The sequence below is a fragment of the Ovis canadensis genome, chromosome 14 (genome assembly GCF_042477335.2).
Source record: "Ovis canadensis isolate MfBH-ARS-UI-01 breed Bighorn chromosome 14, ARS-UI_OviCan_v2, whole genome shotgun sequence".
In the NCBI taxonomy this organism is placed as follows: Eukaryota; Metazoa; Chordata; class Mammalia; order Artiodactyla; family Bovidae; genus Ovis; species Ovis canadensis.
The window spans coordinates 26,565,752-26,585,399 of NC_091258.1; the positions used below are offsets into that span (position 1 = coordinate 26,565,752).

The 19,648-nt window shown below is 49.4% G+C and overlaps 1 protein-coding gene across 7 annotated transcripts in view; it reads right to left on the bottom strand.

Annotated features, from left to right (window-relative positions):
- The window catches only part of CA5A (carbonic anhydrase 5A), a 28,816-nt gene extending 19,218 nt beyond the window's left edge, over positions 1-9,598 (bottom strand). For 3 of the 7 annotated variants that reach the window (XM_069549690.1, XM_069549692.1, XM_069549693.1), the window contains exons 1-2: positions 9,276-9,598; positions 6,836-7,033 (exon numbers count right to left, since the gene is read on the bottom strand). In XM_069549690.1, coding sequence (XP_069405791.1) covers positions 6,836-7,033; positions 9,276-9,432 — 355 coding nt within the window. In that variant the 5' untranslated portion in view covers positions 9,433-9,598. The remainder of the gene's footprint in view (positions 1-6,835; positions 7,034-9,275) is intronic. The other 4 variants (XM_069549695.1, XM_069549694.1, XM_069549696.1 and 1 more) reach the window with 2 other exon arrangements.
- Between the last annotated feature and the right edge of the window lie 10,050 nt (positions 9,599-19,648).

Below are 19,648 nucleotides of genomic sequence, written 5' to 3' on the forward strand. Positions count from 1 at the left end.
GCTGGGGAATTGCATCCCCAAGGACAGCGATGTTGGAGCCTGACTCCCAGCCCAGACCTACTGTCTCTGTTCTCATAATAGCTGCTGATAACAGCCATCTATTAGTACTTTGGTGCTTTGACCAGGATAAACAGGCCATTTGGCAGGCACAGTTGTTCTAAGGCTTAAAATAAGTCTGAGAACAGTTTGAGATGTTCTATTTAATCAAAACTGCAAATAATTCAATGGTATCAGTTTGAGATGTTCTATTTAATCAAAACTGCAAATAACTCAATGGTATCAGTTTGAGATGTTCTACTTAGAATGGCCAGGTTTCTCTGGTGGCTCAGATGGTAAAGAATCTGCCTGCAGTGTGGCAGACCCAGGTTCGATCCCTGGGTCAGGAAGATTGCCTGGAGAAGGGAATGGCTGCCCACTCCAGTATTCTCACCTGGAAAATCCCATGGACAGAGGAGCCTGGCGGGCTATAGTCCATGGGATTGCAAAGAGTCAGACGTAACTGAGCGACTAATACTTAGAACTGCAAATAACTCAGTGGCACTGAGGATCAGCCTGTTCTCGGCGCCCCCCTGGGGTTTAACATCTTAGCGCATCTGATGATCTGATGCTCCAAGTGTTCTCTGGATCAGGGAGGTCTTTGTCATTCTCTCCAGGTAAGCAGAAGCCACAACTTGGGGCCAGCACTGAGGGGCAAACCCCACCCCAGAATTCCAAAATCCAGAAGTGCGGCGGATCAGGTTGCTCTTGGGGACCTAACCTCTGGGATCACTGCATATCGACTCTGGGTCTGAAGCCAGGCAAGCGTGAGCACAGCCCCTGCTTCCAAGCAGCGTCTCTCTGCACAGTGGTCTTATTCCTCTGCACCTCAGACCTGACATCTGCGCAATGACGATGACGCCTTCCCCATCAGGATGCGGCTGGCCCTTACAAAATGTCTCCTGGCCTGGCCCCTGGCACCGGGAGGAGCTCCAGCAGTGGGAGCACCTTCTGTTATTGTTACTGTCTCACTGTTATTATTAACATCATGGTCGCCATCTTCATCATCAAGGTGGAGATTTGCCGTCATCAGAAACAGCCACTATTACCCCCAAGATAGGACCTGCATGTAAAGACTTTGAGGGATAAATGTATTTTAAGAAAGTGTCCTTCAGAGGGGGCTCGGCCAGCCACAGAGCATAAGAAGGGAAAATCATTCATTCATTCAACATATATGCACTGAGTTCCTACAATGTGCCACAGTTTCTGCTAAGTGCTGGAGATGCAGAGGATGAGGCAGGCAGAGCCGCCCTGGCCTCCTGCACAGGGGCAGGTGGAACTAAATGCCTTGAAAAGTACACCCTGATTCACACACTCACATACTGCTACTGCTGCTGCTAAGTCACTTCAGTCGTGTCTGACTCTGTGCTACCCCATAGACGGCAGCCCACCAGGCTCCCCTGTCCCTGGGATTCTCTAGGCAAGAACACTGGAGTGGGTTGCCATTTCCTTCTCCAGCGCAGGAAAGTGAAAAGTGAGAGTGACGTCGCTCAGTCGTGTCCGACCCTCAGCGACCTCATGGACTGCAGCCTCCCAGGCTCCTCTGTCCATGGGATTTTCCAGGCAAGAGTACTGGAGTGGGCTGCCATTGCCTTCTCCAACACTCACGTAACAGGCATTCAAATGCACTTGTTGGCGGTAGAGAAGTCACTGCAGGTGGTAAGCTAGGACCTGGTTCAGAGAACACAGGCGCCTCCACAAGGAGCGGAGCAGCAGGATCTACCTGTGGCCTTTGGCCCTTGACCTTCAACCCCATTTTCTGCACCTATACTGCCTATCGGGTAGAAGTGGCGCTGTCACTTCTTAAGAAGAGGGTCTCTCGGGAGCTGAGATGAGGGGGCCTGGCCTGTGAGGGGCTTGTGGGGTGTGACCACGAGTCTGCTTGGAGCCGGCGTGGTGTTCCTCCCTCCCGGCAGCTTTCCTTCTCTGGCCTTCAGCCGCACATTCCTTGGAAAGAACCACTGGCTCCAGCTCTGTTGCTCATCGTTGCTGGCGGGCCTTGATCTCGAGCATGCCTGTCCCTCACCCCGTGGAACCCCAGCGCCCTCAGCCTCAGCTCTGAGTCTCTGGGGCTCCTACGCTGACCTGCTGGCGTGACCTGACCAACGTGAACGTTTTGTGCATGGTCACTTCTGCACCAAGTCCTTCTCCACTCACCTCCCTTCCTGCCCCGAGGCTTTCCCTTTCTGTCTATGCGTTTAAAAAAAAAAATCACGGCAGTGTCTCACTCCCAAGAAAATGATTTTCACTTTCTTACTGCAGAACTTTTTTGAGCTCTTCCCATCTTTCAGCTGCATTTTCCATTTCCTCTGCTCCAGGCAGCTCCCAATTTCCATTCGAGGTGAACAAAGAAGACAGCAAATCTGAACTGAGGGGGCGCAAGGCTGGAGGGCGGGAGCAGCATGTGAAATTGAGCAGGAGAGAAAGGCAGAGGAAACTGGGCTTTGGGGAAAATGACAAGTAAAGTGAAAGCAGATTGGCGGGTGTGGACACAGGCCACGGGGGGAATTATCCAACTAATTTATATGGCCGGGCTGAGACACCCAGATATTTCTTTTGGTCTGTGGCAGGACAGGGTGGGGCCCTTCAAGCCAGACTGAGGAGGAGTGGAGGAGCCAGAAACCGGGGGTCAGGACCCGGTCAAGGCAGAGGCCTGGCTCCAACAGGGTGCAAGAGTCTTCAATTTGAGAGCGATCAGAATCAGGGGGGCCAGGGTCAGCCCAGGTTCAACCGCAAGGTGGGGGCTCCCAGAAGAATTGGGGAGTGTGCCTCTCTCCTCCCCAGTACCCCTGGGGTCCTCCCCTCTCGGCTCTCTCCTGCTCCAGGCAGGCTCACCCCACACGAGTGACTGAAACAGGGTGATGACCATCAGCGGGGGCCCGACGCGGCAGTCGTGGGGATCGAGGTGCTGCCCCTTGTGCTGCTCTGCCGGGGGACGGCCCATGCTGCAGGCGCCATCGTCCCCCGTTTGGGAATCCCTCTCCTGGAAAAAATTCGCTCAGAGGAAGGAAGAGTTGGGGGAGGCAGGGTTCTGACCAGCCGTGCCTGGACGTGTCAGTACTCAGCTGACACAGTGATGCAATGCTGGCTTTAGGATCAGGGGGAATTGGACTTGAACCAGACCCCTCTGGCCCTGCCCCCAGCCTCCTCCTTACATAGAATGAAGATGCTCAGAGCCTCCACTGTGGGGTCTGTCTGTGGCGTGCTGTCATTCATCCAATGGGAGTGATTGTGAAAGGGAGTGTTTGCATGTCTGTCTGTACAGCACACCTTCCCCCTTCGAGAAACAGTACCAAGATTTCCCCTGGACTCACACGTCCCCGGCATGTGATCTTGGTGAGGATCTCGGTCAGGGTGTTGGCTGCTCTGCCAATCAGGGGGCAGAGTGAGTACCAAGCTCAACCACCAGCTCCTTTCCCCTGGGGAATCAGAATTATTTTGTCAAATGTATCTTAACAATACACACACAAAAGTCCAAAGTGACCTTTGGAGTTTTTCATATTTTATGCCTCTTGAGAAATCTGTATGCAGGTCAGGAAGCAACAGTTAGAATTCGACATGGAACAACAGACTGGTTCCAAATAGGGAAAGCAGTACATCAAGGCTGTATATTGTCACCCTTCTTATTTAACTTATATGCAGAGTACATCATGAGAAACGCTGGGCTTGATGAAGCATAAGCTGGAATTAAGATTGTGGGAGAAATATCAATAACCTCAGATATGCAGATGACACCACCCTTATGGCAGAAAGTGAAGAACTAAAGAGCCTCTTGAAGAAAGTGAAAAAGGAAAGTGAAAAAGTTGGCTTAAAGCTCAACATTCAGAAAACTAAGATCATGGCCTCTGGTCCCATCACTTCATGGCAACAGATGGGGAACAATGGAAACAGTGTCAGACTTTATTTTCTTGGGCTCCAAAATCACCGCAGATGGTGACTGCAGCCATGAAATTAAAAGACGCTTGCTCCTTAGAAGAGAAGCAGTGACCAAGAAAAGCAACAGATCAATGACTAGACAGCATATTAAAAAGCAGAGACATTACTTTGCCACCAAAGATCTGTTTAGTTAAGGCTATGGTTTTTCCAGTAGTCTTGTATGGATATGAGAGATGGACCATAAAGAAGGCTGAGCGCCAAAGAATTGATGCTTTTGAACTGTGGTGTTGGAGAAGACTCTTGAGAGTACCTTGGACTGCAAGGAGATCCAACCAGTCAGTCCTAAAGGAAATCAGTTCTGAATAGTCATTGGAGGGACTGACGCTGAAGCTGAAGCTCCAATACTTTGGCCACCTGGTGCAAAGAACTGACTCACTGGAAAAGATCCTGATGCTGGGAAAGACTAAAGGCAGGAGGAGAAGGGGATGACAGAGGGTAAGATGGTTGGATGGCATCACCGACTCAACGAACATGAATTTAAGCAAGCTCTGGGAATTGGTGATGGACAGGAAGACCTGGCATGCTCCAGTGCATGGGGTTGCAAAGAGTCAGACATAACTGAGCAACTGTACTGACTGAACTGAATTGAACACACAGTTCCCAGACCTGCTGGAGCCTAAGGGTTTATCATCACCAGCTGATCAGAGAATTGCACACAAGCTGATCACAGACCCTGAGACACTTCTCCCTTACCTGGCCTTTAAAAATGCTGTGCTGATGATGCATTAGGCTGGGTGCCCAAAGCCAGTGCTCTGGGACAATCCAGAGGGATTGGGTGGGGAGAGAGGTGGGATGTCATGTTCAGGATGGGGGGACACATGTACACCTGTGCCAATTCATGCTGATGTACTGCAAAAATCATCACAACATTGTACAGTAATTATTCTCCAGTTAAAATAAATAAATGAATTTATATAAAAAATAAAATGGAAGGCACTAAAAAAAAAAAGCCACTCCAAAATATATTTCCAAAAAAAAAAAAAATGCTGTGTTGAGCAACCTAAATGTCTATTGATCAATGAGTGGAAAAAGATGATTTGGTACATATATACAATGGAATACTACCCAGTCATAGAAAGTAATGAAATAGTGCCATTTGTAGAGATGTGGATGGACCCAGAAATTGTCATACCGAGTGAAGTAAGTCAGAAAGAGAAAAACAAATATTGTACACTAACGCATATATGTAGAATCTAGAAAAATGATGTACATGATCTTATTTGCAAAGCAGAAAAAGAGTCACAGACAGAGGGAACAAACATATGGACACCAAAGTGGGGAAGGGGAGGTGGGATGAATCGGGAGATTGGGATTGACATATATACACTATGGACACCATGTAGAAAACTGAGTCACGATGTGTGAGAAGCACACAGGGCCCAGCACAGGGAAAAGGGCTCCCATCCCCTGTTGCACCATCGGTCCATCACAGTCGGGAAGGGTCAGGCTGAGCCTTCCTTCACCGACCAGTCCTTCTGCCTGGCTCATTCATACCTTTAACTTTTCATTCATGGTTTATCCTCCAATTTATTGAGCACATGCAGTGTCCAGTAAGAGTGATCCTCCCCTTGTGGCGTTCACGTCCTCACCGGGGTGATGGGTTAGTGAACAAGACTACTAGGCGTATGGGAGGAGGAGGACCGAACAAGACTACTAGGCGTATGGGAGGAGGTGGACCGAGGGCTGGCCTGGAGAGGGCTTGGGTCTGGGGGCTGTGTTGGGGGTCTACAGGTTTGACGGTTCCCTAGGACAACTCCCAGAACTCAGGTAGAGTCTGTTTTTTAAAGTTGCTGCACAAAATTGAAAACAAAACTAATACAAAGCATATTAAACCTGAAAAGCCAACTTCAGCTGCTCCTTTGGAATCTAGTCTTGGAATAGACCAACAAAGGCAGAGAAAAGTTGGCACACTAAGTCATAAGCATGGCTAAGACGTATTACAGAGAAAGGATGCAAGCAACATCAGCATAGGGCGAGGCCGTGTCTGGAGGAGACCAGGCTTCCAGGGTCCTTTCTGGAGTGACAAGGGATGCCCTGAATCCCAGCAACAAGCTATGACAACACATGTGGAGCACTGCCCACCAGGGGTGCCCATGGGAGACGTGATGCTCCATGTTTTCACTGGGGGCTCGTCACATGAGCATCCTCTGCCTGTCATAAATTTCTTATTCCCAGAGAGAGAACACAGTTAGCGTAAATAAGGCTTATGATGATGTGTCTAGGTGCTGAAAAAATTCCAGTACAGCCAATCTTGCCAAGTAAAACAGCAATGGAAGGAAACTTCCCAAACCTACAGAGTCCCCACCCTACACTTGTAAGGCATCCCAGTGAGGCTTCAGTGAGATGGTCACCAGATTTCTTGGGAGGATGCTGAGCCCTGCCCCGCAGCGTCCATCACCAGCACTCCACACAGCCTCCTGCTCGACCCTGCTCCCCACCTCTTCCTGAAGCAGCTGGATGTCAGCCACGTCACTGCCCATCTCACTCTGAGTGAGGACCAATGAGGTTCCCAGACCCTGGACGCCTGGCCACAATTCTTCCTCCTCTCCTTCCAGGACTTCCCACCTCCATGCCTCTCTCCTCCACCCAACTCTGCTCTTCTCCTCAGAGTGCAATGTATTTATGTTTTATTTGCTCCCAGTTTCTTCCTTCCAGCCCCTGGAATGTAACCCCTAGGGGAGGACCGCATTGTTCCCTTTCATCCCCCAGTGGTGTGACACCAACATAGCTGGTCAGCATCACCAGCTTTAGAGTGACTATTACTCTGTCCATCCCCGCCACCAGCCTCAGCTTTCCGCCCTCTGCTGTGACCCACTCTCAGGACTCACAGGAGCAAGGGGCCCAGACCCCCTCTCAGGCTCACCTGACCCCTCGGTGGAGTCGTCGAATTCCACCTGGAAGAGGTAGCCGGTGTTCCAGACATACAGGCAGGCCTCCGCCTTGTAGAAGACCCCCAGGGGCTTCAGTTGGGGATCGTAGACACTGTCCCTCCAGCGGATGTTGATGGGGGACTGCCGGGTGCCCCCTGGCACGGAGGCTGGACCCTTCCAGACGGGGTGCACTGGGGGCAGAGACAGGGAAGAGGAGACCCTCATGGTTTATGGGCGCCGTTCCAGCCTCAGAGTGAGGAGGAAGAAATTTGCAAACTTGGTCCCAGAGGAGCCAGCACTGGGGAACCTGGCCCCACGTGGAGCCTGGGACCACCTGACCCTCGGCCTCGTAACCCCGCCCTTATAGGCGGGGCCTTCGCTCCATCTCCTCCCCGGGACCACGCCCAGGACCGATTCCTTTTCGCGGGGAGCCTTGTGGCTGCGCGCAGTCGTTCTGACCTGTGGTCATTGTCGCAGCGCAGTCACAGGGAGTTGTGCCGGGGAGGTGGGGGGCGGGGGTCCAGCCCAGCCCAGCCCAAGGAGGCAGGCGGAGGAGGGCTGTGGACCCATGGGGGCTGCGACAAGTGTCAGAGAACAGGAAACCCGAGGGTCCTCCGGGAAACCAAAGTCCCCAGGATCCACGGAAAACCCTGCTCAGAAGGGCCTGGAATAGAAGCTTTGGCACACGCAACCCCCAGGCTTTCAGTTACACAGCACACAAGGTGGGGTCCCCAGCCTAGGTGGCCGCTAGTGGTGAAGAACCCGCCTGCCAATGCAGGAGACATAAGAGAGCCGGGTCCAGTCCCTGGGCCGGGAAGGTGCCCTGGAGAAGGGCATGGCAGCCCACTGCAGTATTCTTGCCTGGAGAATCCCATGGACAGAGGAACCTGATGGGCTACAGTCCGCGGGGTGGCAGAGTCTGACATGACTGAGCAAGCACACAAGGTGGGTCACTGCCTGGCTGCAGATGCAGAACGCCAGGCCCCACCCAGACTCCCTGCAAGTTTCAAACCAGATAGAAGGGTCTGCTCACGGAGGAAGACCCTCCCTCCTGGATTCCCAGAGGCAGCCGCTCGGGCTAATGTAGAGCTCAGCCTCTGGCACTTTCCTCCAAGCTCCACACTCAAGGCTTCTCAAAAGAGCAAAAGCACTGCTCAGTACAAAGTGGACCTATGCCTTGGTTTTCTTCACGTAACTGTGGATGTCTTCATACCTGGCTCCTGTTTTATACTCGATGACCATGAAGAGCATCAGGCCACCTGAACCCGAGTCCTGGCCCCACCACTCTGGCTGTGTGCCCCTCGGCAAGTTCCTTAACCTCTCTGCGTCTCAGTTTCAGCACCTGTAAAAGGTGGATCTTAATGGTACTTATCACACAGCGCTGGCGGGAGTATGAAGCCAGGAGAGACTGAGGACAGCAGAGAGATGGGGATTTTGGTATCATCCTCAGGTGTGGACCCACGGCAAAATTGGAAAAAGTAAGAATGTTTGGGCTTCCCTGATGGCTCAGTGGGTAAAGAATCCACATGCAATACAGGAGACATAGGATGTGTGAGTTTGATCCCTGGGTCAGGAAGATCCCATGCAGAAGGAAATGGTAACCCACTCCAGTGTTGCCTGAAAACTCCCATGGATAGAGGAGCATGGTGGGCTAGAGTCCAGAGGGTCACGAAGAGTCGGACATGACTGAGCAACTAATGTAGGATTTTTAAGGGTCCAGTGTGTGCCAGGCATCCTGCTTGAGTCATTTCATCTTCACGTGGCCCCCTGTGTGATTTCATCATCCTGTTTAACAGATGAGAGAACTGAGGCTTGGGGAGGTGAAACAACCTGCCAGCTCTCCCCACTGACAAGTGTCACCAATGCCCGACACGGAGGCTAGCTCCAAAGCCCAAGCTCTGCCAAATGTCCTAACCTGCAAAGTGTGGAATACTGACGTCAGAGGTGAACTTACGGGTGCCTGCAGGCCCTGTATCTGACACAGGAAGAACTTGAGGGCCAGAGAGAGGGAGGGGCAAGTCCAAGGTCACAGGACACCAAGGACACCACCTCTAGGCTGAGGCTAACCTGGGCCAGTCTCTGGACGGAACTGGCTGGCGGCCTATTTATCAAATTTACTGAGATGTTCTCTGCTGGGGCTTGGAGCCCTAATGACTGGCCGGTATGGCTCGTTCTGGAAGGGCAGAATATTGAGTAATAACAGCTTGTCTTGTTGGGGGGAGGGGGTTGTCACTTGCTCCCTCCTTGTTTTGAGCATCTCACCCCCCTGATGGATCTGAGGTTAAGGACCAGCCCATGTCTCCCACGGGAAAGACGGAGTAGAAATCTGAACCCAAGCCATCTGGCTCCAACCATCTCCTATTTTGAAACACGCCATAACATGAGACACACAGCGCGGGAGTCTGTATCTGGGAGACCGGAGGCTCTACTTACAAGCGTCATTTCTCCTTCTCTGTGCACAGGGAACCTGTGAGCAACATCGCGCTGGCCTTAGCAAGTGGCTACGGAGGGTGCCCCATATCTGCTTGGCCAGGAGAGACAGGCTTGAGGATTTCAGATGACTCCAGCCCAGCACTGGGGGCCTGACCATCTTGCCTCTGTTCCCGGGGGACCCAACAACCAGAGGGGGTTTCCCCACTCTCTGCCCTCACTTCAGGCAGGACAGCCGAGCGGTGGGGTGGGGGTGGCCCATTTCTTTTGTAGAACCTCACCCAAAGCACTGATGGTTAAATTTCAACCCATGCCCGCCCCAACTTATCGGATGACGTGGGGTTTGGCTTAGGGAAGGGTGCCCTGGGACTGGGGACGTTTGCTATGGCCAGCCCCTTGGGTCACTGTGCTTTGACCGGATAAACAGTGGGGTGAGGGTGCCAGGGAGTGAGGGGAGCTTGTGAAGGGCCTGCTGCCAGACCAGGGAGCAGACCAGAGCAAACAGACCAGAGCAAAGTCCCGGTTTGGGTGTGACCCTGGCTGCGGGTCCCTCCAGCCTCGGGCCATTCGAGACCCGGCCCAGAGCTGCGGTGTGTCTCCAGGGAGCGGCGGGGTCAGAGGGGCAGGATGGGAATCTGCCAAAGCTGCCTGTGCACAAGGCAGGGGAGCAGGTGGCCCCTCTGCCCAGGGCCCCTGGGAAGCAGCCCGTCCTGTGTCCATGAAACAGGAATGATCTGATAGGAATTCATTCTCCCCAAAGTACGATGTCCTGCTTGGCTTGGGACACTTCTAGCTTTTGCCTCCTGTCTCAGCATAAACATTAACATGCCCCTTTTCATGCTCAAAATGTCCACATTCGGATAATAAGTCAGATGGTTATCCTAACTACACAACTTGTAATATCTGTAGATGCCAGACAACAAAAAACCTGCTTTGGACTATACAGCAGTTTATTCCCCCAGATACTTCCTACTGTGAAATGGAGATGGCAGGGTTCAGATGGAAAGTTATGTAAAAATTTTGGGGCGGGGTTAAACATATAAGCTTCAAGAGAGTGAGTCGTAACTGATCCTAGAATCCTGGATTCTTCGACCTGGAAACCCCACAGGATGGCAGTCCTGAACTCTGAGTCCACTTGGTGTTCGCAAGGGCCCAAGAAACCTGCTGATTGGACCCATAGTTGGGTCTGCAGTTTCCATGCAGTTCCCTGACGTGCCCATGAGTTAATTGCCTGGGTTGCAAGCAACAAAAACCAACTCTCGAACATAGATGCTTTTCTTCCTGTGGCGTCATTTTAGAAACATCCCGACTTTTGGGTGGCTTCGTTCGTCCATTCATTCTCCCACTCACTCACTCACTGACTTTTGCTTCAGTGGAGGGGGAAACACTAGTAGGTGCTCTGTTATGCTGCCGTGAGAGTTGAATGAACTGATGCAAGGCAAGTGCTTAGATGATACCACTCCCATTAGTTACTGTGTGCTGAGCACCGAGCTGCAGGACCTGACTGTGCCCTGAAGGAGCAGGTCCTGGCATCGCAAATCCATCAGCTGACACCCTGAGCGCTCCCTTGGCTCCTGGGGGCATGTCCTCAGCACCCGCAGCTGCCCTGCCACTTTCAGCCTCCCTACCATAGGTAGACCTCTTCCCTGGCTGTCTCTATGGATCTGGGGTCTCCCTGCTCCCTGCAGCCACATGGCAGAGCCCTGCTTCACTTAGAAAGTACCTTGTGGACATCCTCACTCTCAGCTTGTCCTGGACATCCTCACGGCTGGTTCAGACACCAATTCAACTGCTGTTATAGTAGGAGCTAAACTCTCTGCCGTTAAAAAAATACATAAAAGCCATATACATGCATGTTACAGAAAACATTTTAAGGGTTTCAAAAGTGAAAAGTCTGTCTTTCACAGAGTGAACTGCTGATAGCAGTTTCTTGTCCCTCTTTCTAGAAATTTCCATATATATAAGCCTATATATGTGTATATTGCGTTTGTTTAAAATACAGGAGAAGGGACTTCCCTGGCAGTAACCAGTGGTTAGGACTCTGAACTTCTACTGCGGGGGGCATGGGCTCAGTCCCTGGTCCAGGAACTAAGATTCTCCAAGCTTCACAGTTCGGCCAGGCAATAAAAAAATAAAATAAAATACAGGAGATAACCATATCCTGTGTAGAAGGTATGTATCTAGCCACTTAGTAATTGTCAAGAAATATCCCATGGAACCTGGTGGGCTACAGTCCATGTCACAAAGAGTCAGACACAACTGAGGCAACTTAGCATGCGCTTACACATGCACAAATCATAACGGGAAAAATATATTAAAAATGTATGTATTTGTATTACCGAGTCACTTTGTTGTACAGGAGAAATTAACACAACATTGTATATTAACTATATGTCAATAAAATTTTTTAAATTATTGTCATGAATAGTTTTCTCCATCAGTGTATATAGCTTATTTCAACACAGCATTTCATTAAAACACTTATCATAATTTATCACATCTCTCTCTCTCCAGATGCACTTTTTTTGGTCTTATCTGTAACACTGCACTGAACATCTCTGAATGGAATTCCTAGGTCTGACGTTTACGGGTCAAAAGAGAAAAGCACTGACGCTGTTGACCCATATGTCATGATGCTCACCCGAGAGATTGTGCCAAGTCCCACTTTCATCCACTCACCTATATTTTGAGCCAAAGAGTCTCAATTTATCCAACTCAACACCTGCTAATTTTTGGCCATCTCCTTTACACACAAAACACTAATCAGTGGGCTTCATGAACTATAATTCTCTGCAGGAATTGGCGAGTCCTCATGTGGATTTGAATGGCACCCCACTCCAGTACTCTTGCCTGGAGAATCCCATGGGTGGAGGAGCCTGGTAGGCTGCAGTCCATGGGGTCTCGAAGAGTTGGACACGACTGATCGACTTCACTTTCACTTTTCACTTTCCTGCATTGGAGAGGGAAATGGCAACCCACTCCAGTGTTCTTGCCTGGAGAATCCCAGGGACGGGGCAGCCTGGTGGGCTGCCGTCTATGGGGTTGCACAGAGTCGGACATGACTGAAGCAACTTAGCAGCAGCAGCATGTGGATTTGTGATGGTGAATTCTGTGTCAGCTTGGCTGAGCTGTGATGCCCAGATATTGGGTCAAACGTTATTCCGCATATTTCAGGATAGGCGTCTTCTTGGATGTGATTAACATGTAAAACTTTGAGTAAAGTAGGTTATCTGCCACGTATGAGTGGGCCTTGTCTGATTAGTCGGAAGCTTTAACTGAACAGACAGATTCCCCTGGGCAAGCAGACGTTCTGTCTTTGGACCTCACCCCACACTCCCCTGCCCACCCCGTCAGATTTTGGACTTGTTAGGCCTCCCCAATCACATCTTTCAAAGGGCAGAAAGAAAAACTGAAGTTTCTATTTTTATTTCCTCTCTCACCTTTTATAATTTCTCTTTTCCATATGTTTCTTAGAGGACACAGTACATTAGAGCCTGATGTATGGATATAATTCATACATAATTTCACATGCATTGGAGGAGTAGACTCCAAACCTTTTTGCTGAAATGAGTGTGATCAAATAAAATAATTTTTCTTTGAGAAAAATTTTCTATAAGACCGCTCAAATTTCTTGGCATTACTCTTTATAAATAGTGCTTAAATGACAGAAATTCAAATTTGCTCCTAAATGCAACCAAGTGCTCTCCAAAGTGCTTTAAGATCCCAGCAGATACTTACACTGTCTATAGTGAAAAGTGAAAGTGATAGCTGCTCAATTGTGTCCGACTCTTTGCGACCCCAAGGGCTGTAACCCACCAGGCTCCTCTGTCCATAGGATTCTCCAGGCAAGAATACTGGAGTGGGTAGCCATTCCCTTCCCTAAGGGATCTTCCCAGCCCAGGAATTGAACCCAGTTCTCCTGCACTGCAGGCAGAGTCTTTACTACTGAGCCACCAGGGAAGCCAACACTGTCCATAAAGGAATTCTATTTTAGTCAAAAAGGAGAAAGGAAGAAAAAGTAAACAGAAAAAACTCACACTGGGCAGAATCTTGAGAACACATGGATGTTTCAATATGTTTTATTCATAGTAATTTCTTTTGCTTCTGCACTGGATTGTTTATACCACAATTTTCAGCTTGCATTTTTACTGATTTTATGGATCCCACTGTCTCCAGATCTGCAGCGCCTGAGGGGATGCTTTGTAGTGGAAATTTCACGTTTACAGGGACATCACACCACAGTGCTGCCCTGATGGTCATCACCTGTCTGGCTTCGCTGCTCTGCGCCTTGAGTCAAATGAAAACAATGAAGCCGGGCTGCCTGGGAGCCCAAGGGAACCAGTTCCTTCTCCACCCCTGAGACGCTCTCAAGCCTCTCTTTCTGGAAAGAGTGACTCAACAGCTGCTGGGAGAAAAGAGCCTCCCCTCTGCTGGACAAACCTCAGCGTCGTCCACATCACAGCTGGAGCTTGGCTGCTCCTTGGGTCTCTCCTGAGCCCAGGGAGACATGTGCTGGGGCAAATGCCTTGATGTCTCCCCCATGCCTTGCCTTGATGTCTCCCCCATGCCTGGCCGCGTCTCCTTTGGTAACAGTACCTAAGGGTTCTCCCTAGGATACTCCCTCCCCTGCCAGCTGACTCCTCCTCGCTCCCTGGTGTATATCAGGCTTGGCCAATCAGAGGGAAAGTGGCTCACAGGTAACCTGAGCTGGCCAGTACCTGTCAGCCCTGGAAATGGCTGCAGCTGTCGGAGAGAGGCCCTGTCTGTCCCTGGGCGCTATGAAACAGCTCACAGACGCATTGTGAGATCCTGAATGGATCCAAGAATGGAGAGAAGAGTGAGCCCCGAGATGGGAAGGGTGGGGAGGGAGAGACAAAGACAGAATGAGAGAGATACACGCAGAGAAAATGACACTGCTTCAGCCGAGCAGTTCCTGTTGCTATATCCTAAAGTCCGTTTCCAAATTTTCAGGTATGCATCAATAATTTCCATTTCTGAAGCTTGTTTAATTTGTTTTCTGTGTATTCCAAAGGGCCCTGACTTAGTCTCCACCTTACAGATGACGTACCTGCAGCTGAGCGTGGTGACAGGACTAAGTCCCCTCGCTAGGAAGAGGCAGAGACAGTGCTCACGTGTGTGGCCTTGAGCTCTTTATCTCTTTGGGCCCCACCACAAGACTAGTCTTCACTTCCACAGGTGTATACATAAGGTGCACAGTCATTGTATGCGGTATGATAGGTAGACGGTCAATCATCTGTTCCATGTTCTTACCAGGTCCAAGGAGATCTTTGGTTGGAATAAAAGGTGTGCATAGACTCTAGATCCCAATGATGCGCTGTTGCCCAGCAGACCACCCCCAAACAGTGGCTAAAAACAACAATCATTTATTGAGCTCACACACCTGTAGTCTGGGCTGGGCTCTGTGGGAAGAGCTCTCTTTGCTCTAAGAGGCATCAGACCGGGAGTTCACCTGGGGCTGGAGGACCCACTCTCAAGATGGCACACCCCTGTGGCTCCCAGGGGTTACTGTCAGCTCCCCTCCAAGTGGGCCTCTCTCAATCAGCAAGTCAGCATTTGCTCACCCAAAACAATGAGGAGTGTCATTTAGGAGATGAAGCAAGTCCCCCAATAAATTAAATCGAGAGTTGTACCTGGTGTGACCCAGTGATTACACTCCTAGGTATGCATCCAAGAGGTATGAAACCATAAAACCACGCAAATGTACATCCGAGTTCATAGAGGTGGTATTCATAACAATCAGAGATAGAAATAACCCAAAGGTCCATCAGTGGATGAACGAATAAACAAAAGTGATATAAATGCAGTTATTTAGCCGTTAAAAGGAATGAAGTTATGGTGATCAAGACAGCATGGTATTGGCCAGAAAAGAGACACATCAATCATTGGGACAGAATTCAGAGACTGAAAATAGACCCACATAACTGGTCAATTGATTTCTACTGTGGAACAAAGCAAAGATCGTCTTTTCAACAACTGGTGCTAACACAACCGGACACATGGATCACAAAGGGTGGAGTGGGAGGGTTGGGAGGGAGGTTCAAGAGGGAGGGAATATATGGCTACTCATAGCTGATTCATGTTGTATGGCAGAAACCAGCACAACATTGTAAAGTAATTATCATCCAATTAAAAATATATTTAAAAAATAGATCACAGATCTAAATGCAAATTCAAAGCTATGAAATTCCTAGCAGGAGGTAACATGGGAGAAAATCTAGATGACCTTGGACTTGATGATGATGCTGATGACTTTTTAGGTACAATATCCATGAAGGAAATAACCAACAAGCTGTCTTTTGTGTAACATCATATAGTTAGGGATTTTTAGGGCAGTGAAACTACTCTGTATGAGACTATAAAGGGGGACACACGTCATTGCATGTTTGTCCAGATCCATAGATTGCAGGACACCAACAGTGAGTCCTGATGTAGACTCAGGACTCCAGGCAGTGATGGTGTGTCTATGCAGGGTCATCAACTGTAACAAATATACCACTCTGGCTCTGGAAGGAATGCTGATATCAGGGGGAGGTTGGGGATGTGGCAGAGGGTATATGGGGAATCTGTACTTTTCTGTTCAATTTTGCTGTGAACTGAGAGCTTCCCTAAAAAATAAAGTTTAGTAATTAAAAAAAAAAGGAGGGATGCACTGACACAGGCTACAAGGATGAACCTTGAACACATTGTGCTGAATGGAAGAAACCAGTCAAAAAAGGCCACATACGTACGATGCTGTTTATATGAAACATCCAGACAGACAGCTGCCAGGAGCTGGGGGAGGAGGGGGGAGGGAGGCAGGTAACGGGGAAAGGTGATGAAAACATTCAGGAACCAGTCACAGACAGTTGCATACCACCGTGAATAATGCACTTGGTGCCACTGGGTTGTACACCTTTGAATGGTTAATGGTTAATTTTACGTTAAGCGAATTTTTACTGATGATACTTCCTTAAATTTCTTCATGGCTCAGAACACGCGGCAGTTGCCTGTCCTGGGTTGGGTGGAATTCCCCACCAGGTGGGGGTGGAGCTACAGGGCATGCTGGATCCTGCTCCTTCCCACTCCCCTGGATCGTCTCTGAGCTCTGTTCCCAGGACCCCAGTTCACCCCAAACCAGGTCTCTTCTTGCCAATGTCTGGCGAGGGGGAGGAACTACAGAAGGGGCCCCAGGGTGGCACTGCCCCGGGCAGGCTCCAGGAACAGCACAGCCATCCATCAAGTCTCACATCTGCAGGTCCAGGTGGCATTGAGCGCTCTACCCCCCTACCCTCACCCACCCGAGGGTCAGATCTGTGCTTGTGTCCTGTTGAATCACCCCTTGGAATCTTCTGATTCTGTCCCCCCTGCTTCTCTACCACCACTGTGACCGCCCTAGTCCAAGTCTCCATCATCTCTTGCCTGGACCCCTAATACAGCCTCCACTGCTCTCCCCAAGTCCACTCAGGACCCCTCTTCCCCACCCCAAACTCATTTTCCAGCACTCTAGCCAGAGTGAGTTTTGAAAATGCAAATCTCATCATACTCACCCTTGTCCCAAAATCTTATAAAGGCTTCGAGTTATCTTAGGACAAAGACAAAACTTGTCCCTTGGCAAGTTTTGACAGGGACCTCCACATCCCACATCCTAAGTACCTTTCCTGCCACAGCTCGCAAGCTTCCTCCTCGAAGCAATAGCACTGCCACGCTACGGTTAAGAATGTTGCTTAACCTCTCTGAAATTCACGTCCTGCACAATGAAATGGGATTATAATCATGTGCCTGGCCTAGGGGAGGTAACTCAACACACAGTAATATGCCCGTTTCCTGAGACAGACCCTCCGCTAAACCCTTGACAAACTCTGCTTCCCTGAATCCTCCCAACATGCCCGTGAGCTGTGGGTTTGAAATGCCATTTCCCAGAGGAGGCGGCTGACTTGTCACAGGAGAGCGAGGACTCCAAGCCCAGGTCGAGCCTGCTCTCACAGCCCTGCTCTGTGGACTTTATACTCTCTTCTAGGCTTTTCCTGGGTGACTGATAGCTTCATAAACAACTTACTTTTCTCCCTGATGGGTGCATCTTCAGGAACAGGATGCTTCCAAGGATTCCAGGGTGTGCCTGAAGTGGACCCTGCACAGTTTCAAACAAGGGAGATATTTGCAAACGCCTGGCACGTGTGCATTCACATGGGCCCCCATCTCTGGGGCCATCCAGGCCAGCGTGCACCTCCCTATCTTTCTGTAAAGCTCCCATCAATCTGTCTTCAGCCTAGTTAACTCTGGAAACTTGGATTGGATTCTTTCTATTTTACTTATTTATTTTTGGCCGAGAGACTTGTGGGATCTTAGTTTCCCAAACAGGAATTGAACCCTGGCCCCTGGCAGTGAAAGTTTGGAGTTCTAACCACTGGGCGGCCGGGTCGGGGGGAGTCCCTGGATCATTTTCTAGTAAGGCTTGATGGCAAGGAGAAGGGTCCCTTATGGTAGGGAAGTGAATTTCATTGGTAGGCAGTGGTCTTTGCTGATTTCTAGCTATTTGGTTTTTTAAAAACCATGGTAAATCAGTTAGGTGTCAATACTGCACACCTCTGTTTGTCTCAGTTCCCGGGCAGCAAGTGAAAATGAAAGTGAAAGTAGCTCAGCTCTGTCTGACTCATTGTGACCCCAAGGACCATAGAGTCCATGGAATTCTCCAGGCCAGAATACTGGAGTGGGTAGCCTTTTCCTTCTCCAGGGGATCTTCCCAACCCAGGAATCGAACCCAGGTCTCCCACATTGCAGATGGATTCTTTACCAGCTGAGGCACAAGGGAAGCCCAAGAATACTGGAGTGGGTAGCCTATCCCTTCTCCAGGGAATCTTCCTGACCCACGAATCGAACCAGTGTCTCCTGCATTGCAGGCAGATTCTTTACCAACTGAGCTATCAAGGAAGCCCAAATAAAAGTAAATGAAACAGAAACATCAAAAATAGAAAAGAGAAGTCTATCACTCCAGCCTAAGGACAATTACTGTTTTGCTCCACTTAAAAGTGACTCAGGATGACTGAGCAGTTTCCTGGAAAGGAAGGAGAAGGTAAGCCCACACCTGAAAGGGGGCTGCAGATGAGGACTTGGTGATATTTTAAAACAGTGGGAAAAAAATCATCTTACATTCATCTGCTTTCTAGTCAGATATACAAGTATCCTTGCAAGAATTTTAGAGTTAAGTGTTCAGGCTGGTTGTGACTGAAGAAGAGGTGGGGACAGAAGGCACAGCTCTCTTGGGATTTTTGTGGTTGGCTTCAGAAACCCTTTCCCCACTGTGAGCAGACCCTGGACTCCAGATTCAAGTGCTGTGGATTCAGGACCCTACTTTCATCTTTCCTCAGCTCTGTAACCTTGCAGAGCAACTTTCCAATCTCTTTGGACTCTTCCTCACTTCTGAATAGGACAGATCTCATTTCAATACCACGATCTTCCCTGCTCTAACTTTCTTTGGAATTTCTTGAGGGCACTTTTCCTGCAGAGGAATCTGGTGACCAGTCTCAGAAGATCCCTGAGGGCTAATTCTGGAAGAGCCCCAACAAGGTTGCCCAAGGCTCCAGAGCTGGTTACTGCCTTGAGTAGCGTTTTATTATCGGCAAAAGAGAGGTGGGCAGGAAACTCACAGTAAATCGTTTCTTTTCTGGAAAAAAAAATTAAAAAAATAGCGCCACCATTTCATGTTTGGAGGATCCAAGGAATTTTAGCTCTTTGTAAACATTACTTTGCCAACAAAGGTCCATCTAGTCAAGGCTATGGTTTTTTCCGTGGTCATGTATGGATGTGAAAGTTGGACTATGAAGAAAGGTTAGTGCTGAAGAATTGATGCTTTTGAATTGTGATGTTGGAGAAGACTCTTGAGAGTCCTTTGGACTGCAAGGAGATCCAATCAGTCCATTCTAAAGGAGATCAGTCCTGGGTGTTCATTGGAAGGACTGATGCTGAAGCTGGAACTCCAATACTTTGGCCACCTGATGTGAAGAGCTGACTCATTTGAAAAGACCCTGAGGCTGAGAAAGATTGAGGGCAGGAGGAGAAGGAGGTGACAGAGGATGAGATGGTTGGATGGCATCATTGACTTGATGGACATGGGTTTGGGTGTACTCCGGGAGTTGGTGATGGACAGGGAGGCCTGGTGTGCTGCAGTTCATGGGGTTGCAAAGAGTCAGACATGACTGAGCGACAGAACTGAACTGAACTGCAACAACTCAGGACACAGAGGCAAGCGTAAAGAAGAAAAATGAAAAGCAGTGATATTCCCAGCAATACCAGTAAGCAGGAATAACATTCCTGAGAATTGTCTATAGTTTGGGACTGATAGTACCCACAAACATGCTTTTATGCTCTTTAAATACAAT